Source organism: Ictalurus furcatus, chromosome 18, assembly GCF_023375685.1.
Source record: "Ictalurus furcatus strain D&B chromosome 18, Billie_1.0, whole genome shotgun sequence".
Classification (NCBI taxonomy): Eukaryota; Metazoa; Chordata; class Actinopteri; order Siluriformes; family Ictaluridae; genus Ictalurus; species Ictalurus furcatus.
In genome coordinates this window covers 3,233,264-3,255,000 of record NC_071272.1, presented here as the reverse complement: position 1 = coordinate 3,255,000, position 21,737 = coordinate 3,233,264, and the positions used below count along the sequence as shown (strand labels likewise).

At 41.5% G+C, this 21,737-nt stretch overlaps 2 protein-coding genes across 2 annotated transcripts in view; one reads left to right on the top strand and one right to left on the bottom strand.

The window, feature by feature from the left end:
• The window catches only part of slc31a2 (solute carrier family 31 member 2), a 7,804-nt gene extending 4,925 nt beyond the window's left edge, over positions 1-2,879 (bottom strand). Inside the window, exon 1 of the mRNA XM_053648370.1 lies at positions 2,347-2,879. The gene's annotated coding sequence lies outside the window, so the exon portion shown is untranslated. The remainder of the gene's footprint in view (positions 1-2,346) is intronic.
• Positions 2,880-3,104: 225 nt separating this feature from the next.
• On the top strand, positions 3,105-20,979 carry si:ch211-282j22.3 (ER degradation-enhancing alpha-mannosidase-like protein 3). Its single transcript, XM_053648360.1, has 20 exons — positions 3,105-3,831; positions 5,612-5,657; positions 5,799-5,899; positions 6,147-6,186; positions 6,554-6,666; positions 6,759-6,912; positions 7,736-7,870; positions 8,014-8,119; positions 9,166-9,263; positions 9,389-9,514; positions 9,644-9,727; positions 9,844-9,927; positions 10,407-10,531; positions 13,357-13,522; positions 13,917-14,071; positions 14,614-14,734; positions 14,837-15,007; positions 15,168-15,333; positions 16,422-16,613; positions 16,996-20,979. Exons 1-20 carry the CDS (start codon positions 3,689-3,691, stop codon positions 17,235-17,237), a joined length of 2,568 nt encoding a protein of 855 aa, XP_053504335.1. The 5' UTR covers positions 3,105-3,688; the 3' UTR covers positions 17,238-20,979.
• The last annotated feature ends 758 nt before the right edge of the window (positions 20,980-21,737 follow it).

The window sequence follows — 21,737 nt, the reverse complement described above, 5'->3', positions numbered from 1 at the left end:
TTACGACGTGTGGAGTATTCCCGTTTTAGTCGCGTTATGGACGTGCGTTACAGACATGTACACACCTTAATCACACTATTAACGTCGTGTGGGAGTTTTCACCGCATTTTGCGACAGGACACGGTCACACACGGCAGCGCTCAACCGTTTGACGGAAAACGAGAGAGAACGGCTGCGTCCGAAACCGCGTACTTACCTGCTATATAGTTGGTGAAATACGTGTAGGCAAGTACGCGGTTTGGGACGCAGCCCACGCCTTCAAGCAGTCGTTTATTTGCACGTATAGCACGACAAATAATTACCTGCACTTGAAGCTTTCATAAAATTTACAATGAAACACCCAAAACTGTATACGGTACCATAATGAAGACTAACTGTATGCCGATACGTGAAATTCTGGAGGGAACGTCGGACGGCGTGGCGCGGTGACGTAATGACGTGTGACGTTAATCGATCTATGTTCTATAACACGTAAAACAGGAACGTGGAAGGAATATTCTAAAAGCGACTCATGTAAACACCTTAATCAGAATACTGTCTTATTCAGAATAAGCTCAATAATTAAGATTACACTTAAATCTTTACACGATTCCCTGGACATCCGAAATGTGCTTCCGTTAGTACGCAAATGACACCAAATTTACGCTTAGCGTAGCGTCGGATGCCTAAATGTCTGTCGGATCGTCGTTTGTCGAAATAAATTACAATGGATGTCTCATAACATTTTGAAATTAAACAAAGATAAGATGTGCTTATCGAAGAAAGGCTCAGAAGACATAATGTACTCTGTTATGCGGTCTTGGTGACCTCAGCTTTAAAAAAAACACCACATTAGTGGTGTCTGTATATTATAATCTTCATAATATATCTATGATTCATGGCATTCTCTCCACTGTTGACAGAGAAAAACATATACACGTCTTCGTCAACAATCCTCACGTGTAACAAAATGAGGAATCACATCACCCCAAGCTTTAAATCCTATTAATAGCTGCTACATATAGCTTTTACATTTACAAATTTTAATATTGAAATGTTTTCACGTGCTGACAAAAAAACAAATTAATACATGGGTGACAGGAAAGGCACCAAACAGCAAGCAATTTAGGGTATGTTTAAAAAATAAAAAAAAAAATAAAAAAGTTTGCATTTTTTTTTTTTTTTTAAATAAAGGGAACTTTTTATAAAGGTGTAAAAGTTCTTTAAAAAAAAAGGTCCAAAAAAACAAACCCTCAAATGTAAAACATTTGGTTTAAAGAGTGCAAAGAATCTCGTACGGTGTGTTTATTAGGAAAGTAGGCACATTCTGACCTACCGTTGCTGAGAAGCTTTTATCTTCTATAAACAGATGATAAAAGTGCACTGTTTGCATACTTAGTTAGACATAACTTCTGACTCCTGCAGCCGAGTATGCTATAGCACGGGTTCTCGAAGGGTTTCGGTCCGTACTCCCTCAGGACAGATTTATTTCACGAACATTATGTAATCTGTACAATAATATTGTGTCTATTCTAGTTGTTCCTGAACTTTCCACTCACACAACTCGTTTGGTCCAACATTATTTCGAGTTATTGAGACCGGATTCAACCCATTCGATTCAAGAAAACCGGTATCTATGCAAAGAAATAATAAGAAATAGAATAATTTGATAATTGTGGATGGCGATTTCCACCACAGTAACTAAACTGAAAAAGCACAGACAGCTTCATGGATCAACGTTTTAGGAACCGCTGATCTACAGGATCTACATGATCAAAACGAATCCAAATAATTGGAATCAATTTGACAAGTAAATTGCTTCTTGTTTTTTTATTTATTTATTAATTTTTTTATATAATTCTGCTAATGTAGGCAGCTTAGTATAGTACTTCCTGTATAGTGAGCTTGTGATCATGGTTCCTGGGATGAAGGCAAAGCTGATTAGGGATCAATGAGGTTGTGATCAAAATTAAGGAGGTTATGATCAAGCTCAATGAGGTTATGATCATAATTAAGGAGGTTGTGATCAAAATTAAGGAGGATATGATCATAAGGAGGTTGTGATCATAATTAAGGAGGTTATGATTAAGATCAATGAGGTTGTGATCAAAATGAAGGAGGTTGTGATCAAAATGAAGGAGGTTGTGATCATAATTAAGGAGGTTGTGATCATAATTAAGGAGGTTGTGATCAAAATTAAGGAGGTTGCGATCAAGATCAAGGAGGTTATGATCAAAATGAAGGAGGTTGTGATCAAGAGTCCACGATTGACAAAATGCCAGTGTTCAGGACCCTAAATAAAACCCATTCAGATCAAGCAGTGAACGCACTCAATATACAAAAAACAAAAACAATGACAAGACGTACCTCTGAAACGACTTTTCTGGATCCTGCAGTGGAAAATGTGGCTTAAATCCCAGTGTTTGTTGTGTGATCGATCAGCAGAAAGTTAACTAGCTAGTTAGTTGGTTAGTTACTGTCTAACAGCTGCATTTCCTCGGCTTTATTTCTCACAAACTTAAGCAGCTCCGCAAACACAAATCAAGTCCCGTTACATCGTGACGTCGGACATTTCTCATATATTCATGCGTGATTTAAAACTAGCTATACAACCCACTTCTCTTAAAATCAATATAATAAATGTACACTCTAAAAGTGTGTGAACTGGCTACAGCGTAACCTCGCATTCCTAAATAGATTTACTAACTTACTAAGGGGGATGCACGCTATATAAACAAACGTCCCGACTCAATGTGCATTAAATTGTTCGCTAGTCCCTAGATAGGTGCACTACGTTGTAAATAAACCCAACGCTTCTACTGTACCCTAAGTAGTGCACTATAGATGCATTTAGAACGTAGCCTTCACACTGAGCCCGCCCTGCTACAGATTCGCCGCTCTCATTGGTTACTCATATATAACGATTTACATATATATATATATTTGAGACCTTTTAGTAAATGTATAACATTTTAATAAATTAAATTAAATGCTATCTACAAAACAAGTGTGATTTATACTTTGTTATGACATGAAAAAAATGTCGTATCATTTATTTCTAAAAAAAAAAAAATTACATCATTTTAAATTCCACTTCCGCCTTTTCACGGAGTAAAGATGGCGTCAGTGTAAATAAAGTAGATTGGAATATCTCGGGCTTGTGTAGACAGGCGGCGGCGAGTCTCTGGATCAGATTAGCCGACCCTTCTTGGAAATATGTGCAGCTAAGGGAAGTTGGACATGGAGTATTTCGGGAGTTTCATACAGCTGACGAAAATCCTCTGGAATATTTATCCAAGAAGGACTTTTCTCACTTCTTGTGTTAGCTATGAAGGTTCACGTAGTTAGCCTAGCCGTACACCGGCTTAGCAAGCTAGCTAGTGTCCTAGAGCAAAACTAAACTTTAACTAACTAGCTTTCTAATTAGGTTAGGCTAGGTTATATATATGTGTGTGTATATATTTATCTACTAGTCGTAATTTACACTAATTTCCCCTCAAGTAAAATATTTTTGGCTAGCTTTTATTCAAAAACTCTGAATACAGCTAACTGGGTGTTACAGCTGTGTCCCTTGACTGACAGGAGGGTTACTATAATGCTTATAAAGTGTTTACCTTTACTTCAGTCAAGTGAGTTTTTAGCAGAGAAGGAAAAACAAAAAAAAAAAGGTTGTTTCCCTTTATGGTCAGTGTGAAAATATCTCATTTTAATGGGTAAAATAGGTTCAGGGACTCCCAGCTTCAGCTGCTTGGTCATGGTGCTGCTGGTTGTTGCTCTCTTTGGTGGCATTTTGTGTGCAGTTGCTGCTCAAGATGGCCAGACAATGTCTGCTGAGGAAAAGTCCAAAATCAGGTACTTGGTTTGTTTTTTTGTCCCCCTCCCATTCTATTGTTATTTTGTAGCATTCGATTCGAAACTGAGACTCCTGACCACTCCATTCTCAGCCATAACAGTATGCTGTGTACAGGAAAGTATCAGTTGCAGGAATGTTCCCAGTAAAGGATGTGGATTAAAGGTAAAGTCCACCCTGAACGCGTTTAAATATGCGTCTGTCGATAAAAATGATGACGTGTTTAGCGGATGAGGTTCGAGTTCATTGGACGGTGCTGTATTTTTGTTATTCCTGTGAGAAGTCTGGTTGTATGCCACGCTGACATCACAGTGTGACGGTTCCTACTATACTTCACGTGCGGCACTGATTACGTTTACACGGACAGCAATAATCAAACTATTGACCTTATTATGGAAGCTGGAGTCAGAGCGCCGGGTCAGCTGTGATACTGCGCCCCTGGAGCAGAGAGGGTTAAGGGCCTCGGTCGAGGGCCCGGCAGTGGCAGCGCCTTCACCGTTGACCCACCACTGCCCCTAACCCTAACCCTAGATAAAAGAAAATGCTTTTTTTCCCGGATAATTAGAATCGCAGTAGAATTCTGATACTTGATTACATCACACTAATATTTCCCCTCTGCTAGTACTGCATCGAATATCCTTTCATTACATTTAGTTAACGTCTAAGCCATCGCTCTTAATTAATGACCAAACTAAACCCGAGTTTATTTACAGGTTTCCTTCTGTTTCATGTCTCTTAGCACATTTTAAGCGTACAGTGGAGTCTGAGAAAGTCGCATTGAAAGTTTTCCTTTTAAAACTGGAAATGAACAAGGTTTTCGAATCGTGAAGAATTGAAACCTAACTGTTACGAAGACAAAAAAGTCCAGGATGTACCCGAGAGTCCACACATCTAGGTCACTAGTAAAACATACGCAAATTTTGGACTTTAACTCTTTTGTACAAAAGGTCGCTGTTTTTTTTTTTGTTTGTTTGTTTGCTTTTGTGTTTATTTAACTGTCATTAAAGCAAAACATGTGAAATACCAAATACAATTTTTTAAAATTATTATTATTATTATTATTATTATTATTATTATTATTTGAACTTTATTGTAAATATTTCAAAAATCCTACTTTTCGCTCCAGTTTTGTTCTGCTGATAATGTAATTTGTAATGCAGAGAGGAGTAACAAAGAACGCATAATAGAAGTGTTTCCACTTTGCGGTTTAATACCAGCGTATCCTGAGTGAAAAATTCATCAACACGGCTAAGCGTAAGCTCTCGCGTCGCACTCGCCGTCTCCTTTAAAGAGCTCGTTTTGGTATAAAACGAAAACTCGATTTGCCCATGATTTGCCTAGCATTTGCATGTTCTGTGCTGTGCAGCACAACTCCTCGTGGTTCACACAATCGCTTTGATTAAACCACAGGCATCTGTGCACATTCTGACAACACGACCACAGCGCATTTCCTGTTCGAAATGCAGCCTTTGTGCTAAATGCTCTTGAACACGCGTGTGCCGTTGAGGTCATAAGTTTACAGACGCCTCACAGGAATCTGCAAAGTGTTAATACGTTAAATAAATAAGAGGGATCATAAAAATTGCGTTTGGTTTTTTTTATTTAGTTCTGCCCTGAATTAATTATTGGTTTTTTTTTGTTTTTTTAAATAACATTTTGTAGAACTTATGAACTGTATATGCCACCTGTATTTGGAAGTTTATTATTGAAACGGTTAGGCGTACAGTATCGTTAGTAGATAAGTGACTTCTTGCTGTTGAAATCCCTTGTTTTGTGTTTTAGGGAACAAATTCTGGAGATGTTTGATCACGCTTATGGCAGTTACATGGTAAGTAATAGTGGCAATTTTTTCTGTTGTTGTGATTATTCACTTGACACGGGCCTGACTTCTCCTATGTGACCTTTTATTTTAGTTATTGTAGTTTTCACAGCAGTTGCTTGATTAATTTTTCCGGTCCCCCTGCTCCAGAAATACGCCTACCCAGCTGACGAGCTGATGCCACTGAGCTGCAGAGGGAGGGTTCGAGGGCTGGAGCCAAATCGTGGTGACATCGACGACTCTCTGGGAAAGTGGGTTTCACTTCCTGTCATATCAGCTACTTCTGATATGAGTAGTCAAACTACTGAATGTTCTTGTGTAGCACCAGAAAGTAGTGAAAGTCTTATACAATCCATTGGTTTCAAAACCAATTTCTTACAACGAGTAATGTGGAGAGAATGACAGCATTAAATCTTTTGCCGTAGTCTTTGGGTTCTTTATTTCCATTCACTGTTTAATTAGTTGTACATTTCCCCCACCCCCTTTCCTCCTTTACAGGTTCTCTCTGACTCTGATTGACACCTTAGACACACTAGCGGTGAGTAGTTTTACTCGAACGGAAGCGGCGGAGTCGGAAAAACTTCCCAGCCGTTCTAATTTACCTGCTATAATAGACAGGTTTCACCTAGTGGTTGTATTTGTTTGCCGTAAAATACACTTGCATAACATCGCACGACCGTGGAACTGCCGTGACGTTCAAGATGGGGTGTTTAACGTGTGATGAACGCAAAGAGGCTAGTCACGAGAACAATGATTACAAGCCTCTCTACACAAATGCAAATCAGTCAAGCATACATTAAGAAAATATAGGCTTTGGGTTTCTCCCTCCAACATTTTTTTATTTATTTTTTTTTAGGTCTTTCCAGTTTAAGTAATTGTGTGTGTGTGTGTGTTTTGTTGAACAGCTGTTGAACAGGATGGAGGAATTTGAAGAGGCTGTGAAGAAGACGGTCACAGACGTCCGACTGGACAACGACGTGGTAGTGTCTGTTTTCGAGACCAACATCCGCGTGCTGGGGTACGAGTCACTGTTAATCAGAGTAGGAGTGTTTCTGGGGTACATGGTGTTTCTGCGTGCCTGACGTCGACCTTCTTGTGCTGTTCTCGTAGAGGACTGTTGGGGGCGCACGTGATGGCTGACCTGCTAAAGCAGCGGGGAGAGAGGATGCAGTGGTACAGAGATGAGCTGCTGCACATGGCCAAAGACCTCGGCTACCGCTTACTGCCTGCCTTTAACACCACCAGTGGCCTTCCGTATCCAAGGGTGATTAGCTGATTATAGTCCCTTTAAATGATTTGTGGAACTGTGACATAAGAATTGGTCCAAGTGTGTGGGTTTTATTTATTTATTTGCTTGGCGCGTGTGTAAAACATCTGGGATTCTTAAAAAGTGTTCCTTTTGTGTGGGATGACATTTTAACGTGATATCCAGCGCCCTCTGGAAACTATTGGAGCGGCAAGGCCAGTTTCGGTGTTTGGGTTATACACTAAAGACATTTGGGTTTGAGATCAGAAGACGGATATGTGACGAGAGTTTGGGATTTCAGCTCTTATTTCCTGATATTTACATCTAGATGTGTTCAACAACATAGAAGCTTTCGTGTCAGATCACCCGATTTTTAGGCGAGCAAAAGTGTAGGAACGGATCAGTCTTGAAAGTAAATAACACTTAATATTTGCTTGCATATCCCCTGCTTGCAATAACCACATCAAGCCTTTGAAACGCTGACATCACTGAATTGTTGGTTTCTTCTTTTCTGATGCTTTTCCAGGCTTTTACCGCAGCCTCTTTCAGTTGTTGTTTGTTTCGGGGGGGGGTATTCTATTCAGGACGTGAAATGCACATGTATTTTTGCTCGCCTACAAATTGGGTGGTCCGATACAAAATGCTCATTTAACACCTCTATATATAAATACCAGGAAATAAAAGCTGACATAGTTTTAAACTCTCTCCTCATCTCATCTTTTGACCTCAAACCCAAATGTCTTCAGTCAACAAGTAAAAACCAATGAGTTGCGGTTAAATAGTTTCTGAGAGGGGACTGTAGCTGTAATATTAATATCTATTCTTGAATGTGTCCATCCAGGTGAACTTGCGCTATGGGGTTCTGAACCCTCTGTCCCGCACAGGGACGGAGACGGACACCTGCACCGCCTGTGCCGGGACCATGATCTTAGAGTTCGCCGCGCTAAGCCGACTCTCGGGGGAATCCGTCTTTGAGGTGCTGAGCTCAGATCACTATAGGCTTATTGTGGTATTAAGTTCATGCAAACCAGCTTCACAAGACAAAGGTTGTTTTTGTTTTTGTTTTTTAACATCTCTGTTTTGACCTAGTGACGTCTGAAACTTTTCTATCCTCGTCAGGAACATGCACGGAAAGCTCTGGATGTCCTCTGGGAGAAGAGGCAAAGAGGGAGTGACCTTGTGGGCACGGTTATCAACATCCATAATGGAGATTGGGTCCGCCGCGGTGAGACTAAACGTTTGACTAGGTTTATTATAGACCGTCGTATGCAAAAGCTTGAGCACTCCTGGACAAATTGACACCGTTTTCTTGAAAAGAAGTAAACGCCCCCTCTGTAGGGAACAATTCCTAAACATGATCCACAATTTAAAAACATACCAGTTATTACATCGACAAATCGGTGGTGCCCAGGACAAAGCAGGTTTTATATCCGGACTATTAGCGTTTTATTCGTAGTCGCCCGGCGAACTTCCTGTTGACTTTTGCGATACAAAGTTTTCACTTGGTATGCGTGTTTAAAAGCAAGGCACTTCAGGACCATCCATCGCACCTCACCTATAGTGTGCCAGTCCCACCCGAATCCCACCCCCTTTTGCGATCCACACATCACCCAAGGCTCGTTCCAGCTGACTCTAGAGTTTCTTTTTATTTATTTATTTATCTATTTATTTATTTATGTACACTAATTAGTGTGCACAGATGACAGCCAGGAATAAAACTGCTGAAACTGAGCAAAATATAATGGAACAAAAATAACTCTTCTGCAGTGAAGCATACCAAGAGAAAACGAAGACGCTAGTATAATTCGATTAATCTTTGTAAAAAGACTTAATTCCCTAGGAATTCTTATTCTTTTCTCTTAATCTGCCTCAATATGCTAGCTAACTTCAGTTGTGCCCAAAAGTTTGCATACCCCTTGCAGAATCTGCTAAATCTTAATTGCAGATTCTGCAAGGGGTATGCAAACTTTTAGGCACAACTGTATCTTGCTATATGTGATTACATTACTTTACCACTTTAAAGCCTAGTCACGTAGGGATGTTTTTAGGTAACCAACAGAAGCAACAGACTGAACCAACAGACTGGCCCTGCTAGTCAGTCCTTTATCCATTTGCCTCCTCACTTGTATAATTCGTAGGTCATCTTTGTACAGAATACGTGAGCGAGAGTGTTTGAGAATTTCTACGCTCTCATTTAAATGAATTGACACTTCTTTTTTTTTTTTTTTTTTTTTTTCTTTTCTTTTCCCCCTCACTGTTTTCTCTATGTAGATAGTGGTGTCGGAGCTGGAATAGACTCTTACTATGAATACTTGATGAAGGCGTATATTCTGCTGGGAGACAATGTATACCTCGAGAGGTTTAACACTGTAGGAATGACACTGTCACACTTCTGTTTAGACGGTGGTATTTTTAAGCACGTGTCATTTGAGTGACGCTGTTTGTGTGTGTGTGTGTGTGTGTGTGTGTGTGTGTGTGTGTGTGTGTGTGATAGCACTACAGTGCCATAATGAAGTACATCAGCCAGCCGCCTCTGCTGCTCAGCGTGCACATGCACAACCCCACGGTGAACGTGCGCAGCTGGATGGACTCCCTGCTGGCCTTCTTCCCTGGACTGCAGGTCGGCAGGTTCACTTTGAGATCCATGAATAAGAGCGTAGTAAAGCTAAATGTGTTTTTTTTTTTGGGGGGGGGGGGGGTTTGCACTGGTATTTAAGAGTATGTGTCATTTTCTTTATTTTGCACACAGGTTCTAAGGGGAGATCTGAAGCCTGCTATAGAGACCCATGAGATGCTGTATCAAGTCACCAAACAGCACAAGTTTCTTCCTGAGGTATCTCGGTGCCAGTTCATTTAGCAGACTTCATTTGCACATACTGCACACATTACCTCCCGAGCTACTGTGCGTTATCTCGCAGCAGATAAAATGTCACCGCTCTTCTTTTACAGGCTTTCACCACCGAGTTCAGGGTCCACTGGGGTCAACACCCTCTGCGGCCAGAGTTTGCCGAGAGCACTTACTTTCTGTACAAGGTAAAGGCATGTGCGTTTTCGAATACAAATCGGTACATGTACACGCACACTAAGCAGTGGATCTGCAAAGACACCTGGAATTTAACCCCCGAAAAAAATTGGGCTCTTCAGCACATTTGTGCCGTTCCGCTATCTTTTTGTCTTTGTTACTCGAACTGTGACCAAATGGAGAAAAGCGCTCGTCTTCGAGGGTAGCACGACGTGCAGTTTAAAACCATAAAATATATTGAACATTTACCAGAAAGTGACTTGACGGCTGACTTATTCGCAGGCCGTAACCTCACATAAGTCACGAGCTACTGCACGGACTACAAGATACTTGATTAGCTGCGTGGCTGCCTTTCTACCATTACACTAACAGCGTCACTTCTTGAATTCATGATACTGAAAGACGTCTGATTCTCGACTGATTGTATATTCGTTATTTTATATATGGAGCATCACAAAGTGTCACTTTTTTTTTTAATCCTCACTCTCAGGCCACAGGTGACCCGTATTACCTGAAAGTGGGCCAGTCTATAGTCGAGAAGCTGAACACTCACGCGCGGGTCCCCTGCGGCTTTGCTGCGGTGCAGGACGTAAGGACCGGGACACATGAGGACAGGTGAGGAGAGACATTCATAGAGGAACGTAATAACAATGACACCCGGAGTCACGTTTGTAACTAGCACAGTTGCCTGTTATGTTTATTTCAAACAGATTAAGCCTTGCTTGCTAGCCTTTCAGTTAAACATGCAATATAAAGCAGGAAGTACGCCTCACTTTTTACGCGTACGCTAGGAACAGCGTACAGTACGCATGACGCAAATTTCGTCATCAGCAGAGTATGCGCATACTGTACATGCGCCGCCCGATTTTTATTTTATATATTTGTACTTTGAAAGTGCAGGTCGCACATGCGTATTTAAGTCTTTTGCACTATTAAGTTGTTCCACAAGGTGGCAACAGTGAGCCAAGGCCATTGATTCTCAAGGTAGTTGAAGACTAAACAGAAGAGATGGAAACGAGTGCAGGTTTGAAAGTACCCGCATTAGTATAATCCTAGCCTTGGAGTGTAATTTTCAATTCAATTCAATTTTATTTGTATAGCGCTTTTTACAATAGACATTGTCTCAAAGCAGCTTTACAGAAATATCAACATGGTATACAGATATTAAAGGTGCGAATTTATCCCAACTGAGCAAGCCACTGAGTGGCGACGGTGGCAAGGAAAAACTCCCTAAGATGTTTTAAGAGGAAGAAACCTTGAGAGGAACCCGACTCAGAAGGGAACCCATCCTCATCTGGGTAACAACAGATAGTGTGAAAAAGTTCATTATGGATTTATATGAAGTCTGTATGGCCTTAGGAGCAGCCGTAGTCCCAGCAGTCTGGAATTAGAGAAGATTTGAGCTCCATCCAGAGGCAGAAAGGATCTGGATCTCTAGTATCTCCATAAATTCATGTGGGGCTCGGCAAAAGGAGAGAGGGAGAAAAAAGATTATTATGACTGCGAAGTAGTAGAACAGAATCTAGTCAGGGTAGGCTTGAGTAAACAAATACGTTTTAAGCCTAGACTTAAACACTGAGACTGTGTCTGAGTCCCGAACACTAATAGGAAGACTGTTCCATAACTGTGGGGCTCTATAAGAGAAAGCTCTTCCCCCTGCTGTAGCCTTCACTATTCGAGGTACCGTCAAATAGCCTGCATCTTTTGATCTAAGTAGGCGTGGCGGATTATATAAAACCAAAAGGTCGCTTAGATATTGTGGCGCGAGACCATTTAGTGCTTTATAGGTTAATAAAAGTATTTTATAGTTAATGCGAGATTTTACTGGGAGCCAATGCAGTATTGATAATATCGGTGCGATATGGTCGTACCTTCTAGTTCTAGTTAGGACTCTAGCAGCTGCATTCTGGACTAACTGGAGCTTATTTATATTCCTACTGGAACATCCAGACAGTAAGGCATTACAGTAATCTAATCTAGAGGTGACGAATGCATGAACTAGTATTTCCGTATCATGTAGTGACAATATGTTTCTTATTTTAGAAATATTTCTGAGATGAAAGAAGGCTATCCTAGTAATATTATCTACATGAGCATCAAATGATAGGCTGGAGTTAATAATCACTCCAAGGTCTTTAACTGCTGCACATGATGAAACAGAAAGACCATCCAGAGTAACCATGTGATCAGAAAGATTACTTCTAGCTACACGTGGGCCTAATAAAAGTATTTCTGTTTTATCAGAATTAAGTAGAAGGAAGTTAGTTAACATCCAATGTCTAATGTCCTTTACACAATCCTCAGCTTTACTAAGCTTCTGTCTGTCCTCTGGCTTCGCTGAAACATACAACTGTGTATCATCAGCATAACAGTGGAAGCTAATTCCATGTTTACGAATAATTTGACCTAGGGGTAGCATATATAAAGTAAAGAGCAGTGGGCCTAAAACAGAACCCTGTGGAACTCCAAAAGTAACCTCAGTACGCATGGAGAATTCACCATTTACATCTACGAACTGATAACGATCGGTCAGATAAGACCTGAGCCAGGAGAGGACTGTTCCCTTAATACCAACAACATTTTCTAATCTATCAAGGAGAATAGTGTGATCTATAGTATCAAAAGCTGCACTAAGGTCGAGTAACACAAGCAGAGAGACACAACCCTGATCGTAGGTCAGTAGAAGGTCATTTACTACTTTAACTAATGCTGTCTCTGTGCTATGATGAGGTCTAAACCCTGACTGATACATTTCATGAATGTTATTCCTATCTAAGTACGAGCATAACTGCTTTGCTACAACCTTTTCTAAAATCTTAGAGATGAAGGGGAGATTTGATATTGGTCTATAGCTGGACAATTGAGACGGGTCAAGATCAGGTTTTTTAATCAAGGGTTTAATAACTGCTAATTTAAGTGATTTAGGTACATAGCCAGTGCTTAGGGAAGAATTGATTATATTTAGAAGTGGTTCAATTACTCCTGGACAAATCTGTTTAAACAAACATGTAGGTACGGGATCTAGTATGCAAGTTGATGAATTGGCTGAAGATTGGCTGAGTGTAAGGATTTGTATGCGGGTGCTAATCGTGGCGAGAGATTGCCCAAGCATTGTTCTTCGTGCTGTTGTGATTCTTCTTCGTTGTCGTCTTTGACACCAAAAGACCTGCTTTACTGCTCTGTACTGACTCTTGTAGGCCAGGAGGGGTAGTGCAAGTTGTCATAATGTGCATGCGTCGACCACCTGTATACGCGTACATGTCAAATGAAGTATACATTGAAAGGCTATGCGTACGACTGTGTTAAAATAAATAAATAAAAACGAAGTATACTAGAGGCTTAATTTAACCATGCTCAATCTTTAATGTGCATATTACGTTGGTAGGGTTGATGCGCAGCGTGAATCCGCCTGACTTTGTGAAACTGCTTTGCATTTCCAGGATGGATTCCTTCTTCCTGGCTGAGATGTTTAAATACCTCTATTTGCTCTTCTCGGAGAAGAGCCATTTACCTTTTGATATCGATGACTATATCTTCACCACTGAGGCCCATCTGCTCCCAGTCTCTCTGTCTAATGCACAGACTCCCTGTAAAGGCAACAGCACGGTAAACTTGACATTTAGATGCGATCGTGATTTCTTTATCCACCTTACCCGTCAATAGTTTGGAGACGCTCAACCGGAATGTTTCTCATGACCTTAAAGTACCTTTTGATCTGAAGGTGTATGATAAAATGTTTGAAATCAATTATAAAAATAAAGGGTGAGTGTGTCTAAACTTTTGAGCGGTAGTGTGTATATGTTTGATTTCTAATATTATGTCTTCTCATTTTATTTCATGCTGACTTGTGCTCAGCTATTTCATGAAACATGCCGTGTCCGAGTACGCGATGTAGGCGTGCGTTTTACATGATGCTAAACCGAGAGCTATAAGCGTTCTGTACTGGTGGTACTTAATCGTGTATGTTGTAGTTGCGTGATGTTAATGTTTGTGTTTTCAGCGCCATTACACTGCTCCTGAGGAGGACATGTTTACATTTGCTTGCCCCAGTGCTCAGACCCTGTTCCCTAATAACCCCTCCTTCGCGAAGACCATCAGGGACCGTTACAAATACCTCACTGGGGTTGGCAGGCCACCCCATACTTCTTCTGTCAGGTAAGTCCATTCATCATTGAAATGCAACTCTTAAATGCAAGCCCAAACAGGATAATACCACAACATACGCCGACTTATTTTATATCGTGGATTCTCGTTACGTCTCGTGGCTTAGTGGTTCGCACGTTCGCCTCGCACCTCCAGGGTTTAGGGGTTCGATTCCCGGAGTTTGTGCGTTCTCCCCGTGCTTCGGGGGTTTCCTTCGGGTACTCCGGTTTCCTCCCCCGTCCAAAGATATGCTCAGTAGGCCGAGTGACATTTACGCAATGTGCGATTGTGCACTGCGATGTGTTGGCACCCCGTCCAGGGTGTCGCCCGCTTCGTACCCTGAGTTCCCTGGGATAGGCTCCAGGCTCCCCCGCAACCCTGTGTGGAATAAGCGGTACAGAAAATGGATGGATGTTACCTCAAGGATTCTTGATCCAGCATGATATTTGAATCTTTAGGCTTAGTGCAGATGAGAAGTGCAAGCGTTGACCGGCTCAAGTGTGAGAAGTGTCCTTTAATCCCCCCCCCCCCCCCATCTTCTCCTGCATGCTCAGGGGGATCGAACTCCCTCTTCATGACCCTGGAATCGAGCCGGTCGAGTTCCTGAGAAGCATGGGCATCTCTCTTACCCCTCTTGCAGAAATGGCAGCGGCCAGCGGCGGCATGGTGACCCACGTAGGTTCCCCTTCCTTTTTTCGACTTCATTCATTTTCCTCTGTGAACACCTTTTTATTTTTAAACACCCATTCATGCATGCATTCTCACTGTGGTGTGAAGGACACCCAGAAAGGTGTGTTTAGAGTGAAGCTGGTAGCTGAGGTCAGCCATGAAGAAGAGGAGGTGGTGCCACTTATCGTGCAGCTCATCTCCCCTCCGTTTTTGGGGAGAACAGTCCTGACAGCGGGGCCAGCGAAATTTGGAATGGACCTCACCAAGCAGGAGCATGGGGTGAGCGAAATCAGGAGGGTGGTTTAGAGTTCAGCCTGATTGTTTGTTGCATGTATTTTTGGATGCATTTTTAATTTCTCTCTCTCTCTCTCTCTCTCTCTCTCTCTCTCTCTCTCTCTCTCTCTCTCACTCACACACACACACACACACACACACTTAGGTCAAGGGTAGTATAGTAAAGAGCATTCCATACACAGCGTGTGGACACATAGAGAATGCATTGGAGCTGCAGGGCCACGTAGCCGTCGCTCTGAGAGGAGACTGCATGTTTGCCGCTAAAGCTCGACGATTACAGCAGGCGGGGGCCATCGGAGTCATCTTTATAGGTGAGCTCGGCTACTCGTAATATTAAACGGTTACGGGAAATCCCTGTGTTCTCAGAACTTGTTGTTTCACATGTATTGCTTGCTACTTCACGGTGGGTTTTTTTTTCCCTCATATTTTTTTTACTCATCAGGCAAATCACATGTCCCTGTCATTTTGAAGATCATAATCTGTAATAAAGGGATTATTTAAAAAAAAAACACTTTATGTATTTGGTATGATATTATAAAGTATAATCAGAGAAACATTTTCAACGGCAATCCACTCTTGTTTCCAGTAGTCCCCCAACCCCCCCCCCCCCCTGTAATTTAATTTAAAAAATGGAACACACAAAGTGAAATATTTCAAGCCTTTTCGTTTGTTTGTTTGTTTGTTTGTTTGAATCTCGATGATTACATCTTACAGCTCATGGAAATCAAAAATCTCAACCTCAAAATATTAGAATTCAGAATTTATTTACAAAAAAAGGCTTGAAATATTTCAGTTTATGTGAAATGAATCTAGAATATATGAAAGTTCCACGTTTTTAATTCAATTCCAGAGCAAAAACAACCCCAGATCTTTTCCGCGATATTAATTTATTATTATTATTTTTTTATTATTATTATTATTAGATGCACCTGTATGAACTTTGTGTATTATTAGACGGACCTTCTTTCTCAAGGCCTCTAGTGGAGAATAAAACATAAGCCTCTGTAACATGTTTTAATACGTGGGGGACAAGGTATCTCTTTCTTCACGGTGATCGAGTTTATAATGCTGTTTAGGTGCATATAAGTGTGTTGCTTTTATAGGTCATTAATGTAATCATACAGCAGTGCTCAACAACCCAGCATAACATTGCTACACAGAACCATTATGTACAGTGTTTTCGCATCAGAAATTGACTTTCTGCAGTATGGATTCTGACCTTGTTGCTCTTTGCCCTGGCCTCTATCGAACTGCTGACTGCGTCTTTCTGACATCCTGTGAATGAAGGGCGTAATATATGCCTAAACAGCGATCTAGTATTTAAACCATCAACCCGAAACTCTATTAACCATTCCTGTTTTTTAAAAAAAAAAATTTTATCTCTTCTCTTCTCTCTCAGATCAGCGAGAGGACAGCAACAGTGCTGAGACTCCTCTGTTCCAGATGGTGGGAGACGGGGAGTCTACAGAGGACATCACGGTGCCGCTGGTCTTCCTGTTCAGCCGAGAAGGGGCCATTCTGACCTCTGCCCTGCAGGAGCACCATAACGTAGACGTCCTTCTTCTGCCTAAGGAGAGACAGCTGGGGAAGGGTATTGAGCATTATGGAATTTCACATTATGTCAAACTGTACTTCAGTTAACAGTCATTTCCAGCTTTAATCCTTTTTAGGCTATACCGATAATGGAGAAGATGAGTAAATCAATGTAATAAATGTGCAAAAGTGTTTCTATATAAACGATGTGCTGCGCAGCATGGAAGCTCATGTCCATCAACAGAGCCCTTCTTATAGCTCAATGACTAGCCTTCCTTGCATCGAGTATGCTATGTACATTACGTTTTTACATTTAGGGCATTTCACAGACGCCCTTATTAACTTGAGTATTATAAACACTCTCATTGTAGGATTAAGACGTGGTTTTTTTTTTTTTTTTTGGTCTTCATGCTGCAATTTTTCCGTCCTTCTTTGCACAGAAAAAACCGAGAAACTGAACATCAAGTTCCGGCTGGCCAAAGAGGACGAGCACGAGGAGACGGTGGGAGAGAGAAATACCATCCGGCTGGTGCTGGAAAGAAAGACGGAGCCTGCGGTAGAAGCTGAGCAAGAAACCGTGCCGGAAGAGGCAGAGTCCCAATCCCAGTGTACGGTGTTCTCTGCAGGGGAAAACCAGGAGCCCTGCAGTCCAGAGCAGAAACATCTCGAGAGCGGCCCATGATGCTGGAATCAGATTAGTACCTCGGCGTTTTCGTCCGTGTCCGGGTCGCCGCTAGACTGTCGGCCGATCCAGGATCGGAGAATACAGCAAGACCTGGTCCTGACTGATCGAGCTTGGTATACACCAAGTCTCGCATGGACTGGACAGGGTTTCTCCTCTCTTATATTGAAGAATGGGGTCGATTTTGTGTCATTTCTAGTTATTTGGACAATGTACGGTATAGAGCGAGTGGGAGAGGTATGCAAAGCTGTATTCTTACTTCCTTCTTATTTACTGCCATGGCATTCATGTACTGTAGTGGTTGGGATTGATTCATCTGAGTGATTAACAGGTGAAAAAACTCATGGTTAAGAGGTGGGTAGTGAGCTACAGTAGGACACACTCAGGCCACAACACTTCGTTTTTTGTTTGTTTGTTTGTTTTTGTTTTTTTCCCATTAGCATTTATTCATTTTTGTCATTAAGGATCCATGAAACAGCGACGGGTTTGTTTGGCGTTACTTATTTTAATGAGGATGCTTGAAATCCACGCCATGACTCCGGCCACCCGTGACCAAACCAGAAATATCAGAGTTGATCTGTACTTGCCAGCACGCTGAGCTTTTTTTTTATTTATTTTTTTTTTTAAGTTGAATCACGTTTTATTTTTCCATACTGAAATCAGGGAAACTAAAGTGCTAAGCCTTGAACGTTTGTACGTCCGTACGCAGGCGTAACGTCCATACGATGTGCGTACCTGTGAAGAAAGACTGAAGTGTTCTTGCACTATGGACGGCCCTTGTGCCAGCACTCGGTGTCCATCGTTCGTATACCGCAGACGCGGCCGTTCCTCTCTCACGGAACGAACGTCGACGGGAGTTTTTGATGTTCAGGTAGCCGATGATGGTTCTCAGATTTGTTTTCCGAATTTTACTTGATCCTTTTCCAGCATTCCCGGGTTTCCTTCTCTCCACTTCCGTTATATGTCCTCACATTAAACACTAAATTGACTATTACGTTGTTAAGACCTAGATCGGGGGTATACAACGAAATTTAAGATGCAGTTGCATAAAATCCTTTACCCGAAAAGGTCCAGATAAGCGCCTAACGCGGCCGGACGGTGACGAGTTAGCTTTGAATTCTTTAGCTTATCGCTATAAGTAAGACTATTTAAAGTGGATACGTTTTGTTCAGCGCTTTGCGATCTCACTTTTATCTAGCGTCGTGGACTCTGAACAGATGAATCAAATCTGTTTTGAATCTGATGCTTGGACTTTAATGTTGTTTGTTGTTGCCTTTTTTTTTTTTTTTTTAACAAGCATGTTGTCAGTTCATTAATCTGACCAGAGCAAATCTGTGAAACCGCTCTGTTTTCAGAGAACCCTGTAGCTAGTCTCTGGTCTGATGAGCTGCCTTCAGCTAAATAATCGGCATAAATGCGTATAATTAACATCTAAGGATCTGCTATTGTTTTCATGTTTACGAAATTAGAGTCACTGAACTATAGCCATCTCCCCCCCCCCCTTTAAGTTTATCAGTTCCGCTTCAGGTATTTATTCCAGGCCGCCAAAACGCAACGTCGGGTCCAAATCCAGTTCACCTTCGGCCAGTCGATGACCCCTGGTCTAGAGGACAAGAGTAGGACAGGAGTAGATCAGGCATCCAGCAGCTATTCTAATTACACAGAGAATGCTCCTGCGTCGCCATCAGCTGTGTACGATCGCGTATACACACGCCTGTGTGACGCTGAAAGCAAGGTACGATCATGAAGTTTCCTGCCTTCCTGAGAATACCATACTAGCCAAAATTGGATCGGTGCATCATGTTATTTCTTAACGCTCATTCGCACATACGGGTGCGATTGGATTGCTGCAGCTGTTCTCAAGAGGATGTCCTGCATTTCTATAAAGGGCTCGACGAAGATTATTTTACTACTCAAAGCTGACGCATAACCTATAAATGAGAGATTTATTCCTTAATATATTTTATATATCATGGCATTGTTATTGTTCTTGGGGAATGTTGCTTTTAAAGGCAAGCTGAGCTGCCTTCCAGCTGATGTAAGTGCCAGTGTGATGAGAGACCTTTTTTTGTTTGTTTGTTTGTTTTTCGTTTTTTTTCTTTTCCGTCCCTTCCCCTTTCTCAGGTCTGTTATTATTAGTGTATTTTCTACTTGTTGAATGAAATCAAGTTCAGTTTGTAAACGGCTGGAGAAGAGGAAAAGGATTTGATTTAAAAAGAACAATAAAATGAATTTTAAAAAAGTGATTTTATGAATCACTTCAAACCGTGACTCATCGCGATGTTCTGTCTTTTAGCGCCGATTGATTATTCATACCGCAAAACAGCCGCTAAGCTTGTCCCTTAGGTAAATTAGTCACTCCGGTCTAAAATCAGTTCGCGTTCTAAAGATAGCAGAGACCCGCCGGGCGGCGCTGTATGAATACTAACAACTATACACGGTTAAGGTTTGTCTGTTCTATCAAACTGCGATGATACCTGTGATTTGTAATTACAATAATAACATGGCAAAAGAGTGCGTTCTCCCTGAAACTTAAGGATGTGATTCAAGCAGGACAAGAACAAGGAGGGTGAGGTTATAGAAGATGACACCCTGACGCTGAAGTGAGAGAAAATGGTGCATGGTGTCAAGAACTTTAAGATGCATGAAAGATGTGCTTTTAAGTTCAATCTCACTTAACCGCTGTACTTGAAAGTTATGAAATTTTATTTGAGATGTTGGTGTTTATAACCAATGCATGTTGGTGCAGGCTGAGGTGTTTATAATCGATGCATAGCTTTATAGCTTTATCACTTTCTAGCCTATATTTTTCATATAGCATGATGTACATGATACGCTCCGTGGTCACTGCATGTATATTTAGGTTACATTATTTTCATCATCTATAGTACACAAGCAGCTGAAAACAATCAAATTGTGACCATTTGGGAAGTGTAGCAGAAAAAGTACAGAAGCGGCATTGTGACATCGTCCTGTGGTGATGTCCACATTCCATCATGGTGAAAAAGTTAACATGGTGATCACGCCTTGCAAAGTGCGTAGGGAGGCCATTGTAGGGGAATTTACAGTTAAAGACCAAGATGGGACCAGATAGGATCATTGAAGACCAGAACTCATGAGATGTAATGAATTAAAGAAAATTTTACTGAAGAATAGTTTGCAGTTTCTTCAGCAGAAAGTCAGCTGCAACGTTCAAGAAGGTGTTCGTAGATGCTCTGCGTACACACTCATTACATCACCAATTATACGTTCACACGATCACTAAACTAGTCATTATGTCCGGTTAAATGATCCTGATTGGTTAAGGCATAGATAAATTTAGAAAATGTACACATTTGGCTGTGCGTCAGAAGAATGTCTCCATCGATTATCTGGACGTCAGTCATATTCTGGTTTTGGCACACCGTGAACCACTGACGTCACCGAGCTGAGTTTTTAGGCTTCCGGTCGTCTCGTCAGACGATCGGTTCAGCTCCGAACATCCTGTGACAACAGAGTGCGCACGCGCGCACACACACACACACACACACAAAACCACAACACTCCTCAAGGCTGGATCTGGTCGAGTTATAGCTCTGACCAGCAAGCTTTCCCTAAACATACTGATTAGATATACTTCCTCTCAGTAAGAAGTTCAGACAATATTCCTCATTATTCCGTAGTGATTGAAGATGAAAAGCAAAGTAAATTCTTTAACTAAGAATAGTAAATCTCATAAGCTTGAAGAAGCCATTCAAATCATTTAATATAATAATATAATTATATATATGATTGTATTATGTGTGTGTGTGAGATAATGAGTCTTTATTTATGACATATACATATGCACAGTGAAATTGCATATGAAATTGTATTCTTCACATACCCCAGCATGTCAGGAAGTTGGGGTCAGAGTGCAGGGTCAGCCATGATACAGTGCCCCATGGAGCACAAATTGTTAAGGGCCTTGCTCGAGGGCCCAACAGTGGCAGCTTGGCAGTGCTGGAGCATGAATCCCTGCCCTTCTGATCAGTAACCCAGAGCCTTAACCGTTAAGCCACCACTTTGCATCCCTAAGACATTCTGTTATGTATTTTAGTATGCATTTTAGTACGGTAGTACGCAGTTTACATTTTTAGTGTTCTCACCACTTTTATCGACATAGCCATTAAATATAGCCTATTTTCTGATGACACTATTGATCGTTTAGTCCGAGTCAACTCTCACACCAAGAAGTTTGCATATCCTTTGCACATCCGTTCTTAGGTCGTTCTTAAAGTCCCCGTGAAGTGCCTCGAAACGCGCTACACGAGTTATTCGACGTGTTGAAATAATTTCCACTGAAACGGGAAGTCGGGACGCGTGTTCGAACAGCCAAAGACACATTTACGACCCACGCCCGCCGATACGATTTCTCTCGCTCAAAAACGGCAACTTCGGCAAGGTGATTTTTATAACTTCGGGCACGGAACACTTCAGATCCTAGAGAGCGTTTGATTGGACAGGACAATCTGATGAGAC

Excerpts from the sequence above, each read along its gene's own strand:
- si:ch211-282j22.3 (XM_053648360.1), top strand. The coding sequence starts at position 3,689 with ATGGGTAAAATAGGTTCAGGGACTCCCAGCTTCAGCTGCTTGGTCATG. Across the intron at positions 5,900-6,146 it reads ATCGACGACTCTCTGGGAAA|GTTCTCTCTGACTCTGATTG; the intron begins GTGGGTTTCACT and ends CCTCCTTTACAG. Across the intron at positions 9,515-9,643 it reads CCTTCTTCCCTGGACTGCAG|GTTCTAAGGGGAGATCTGAA; the intron begins GTCGGCAGGTTC and ends TTTTGCACACAG.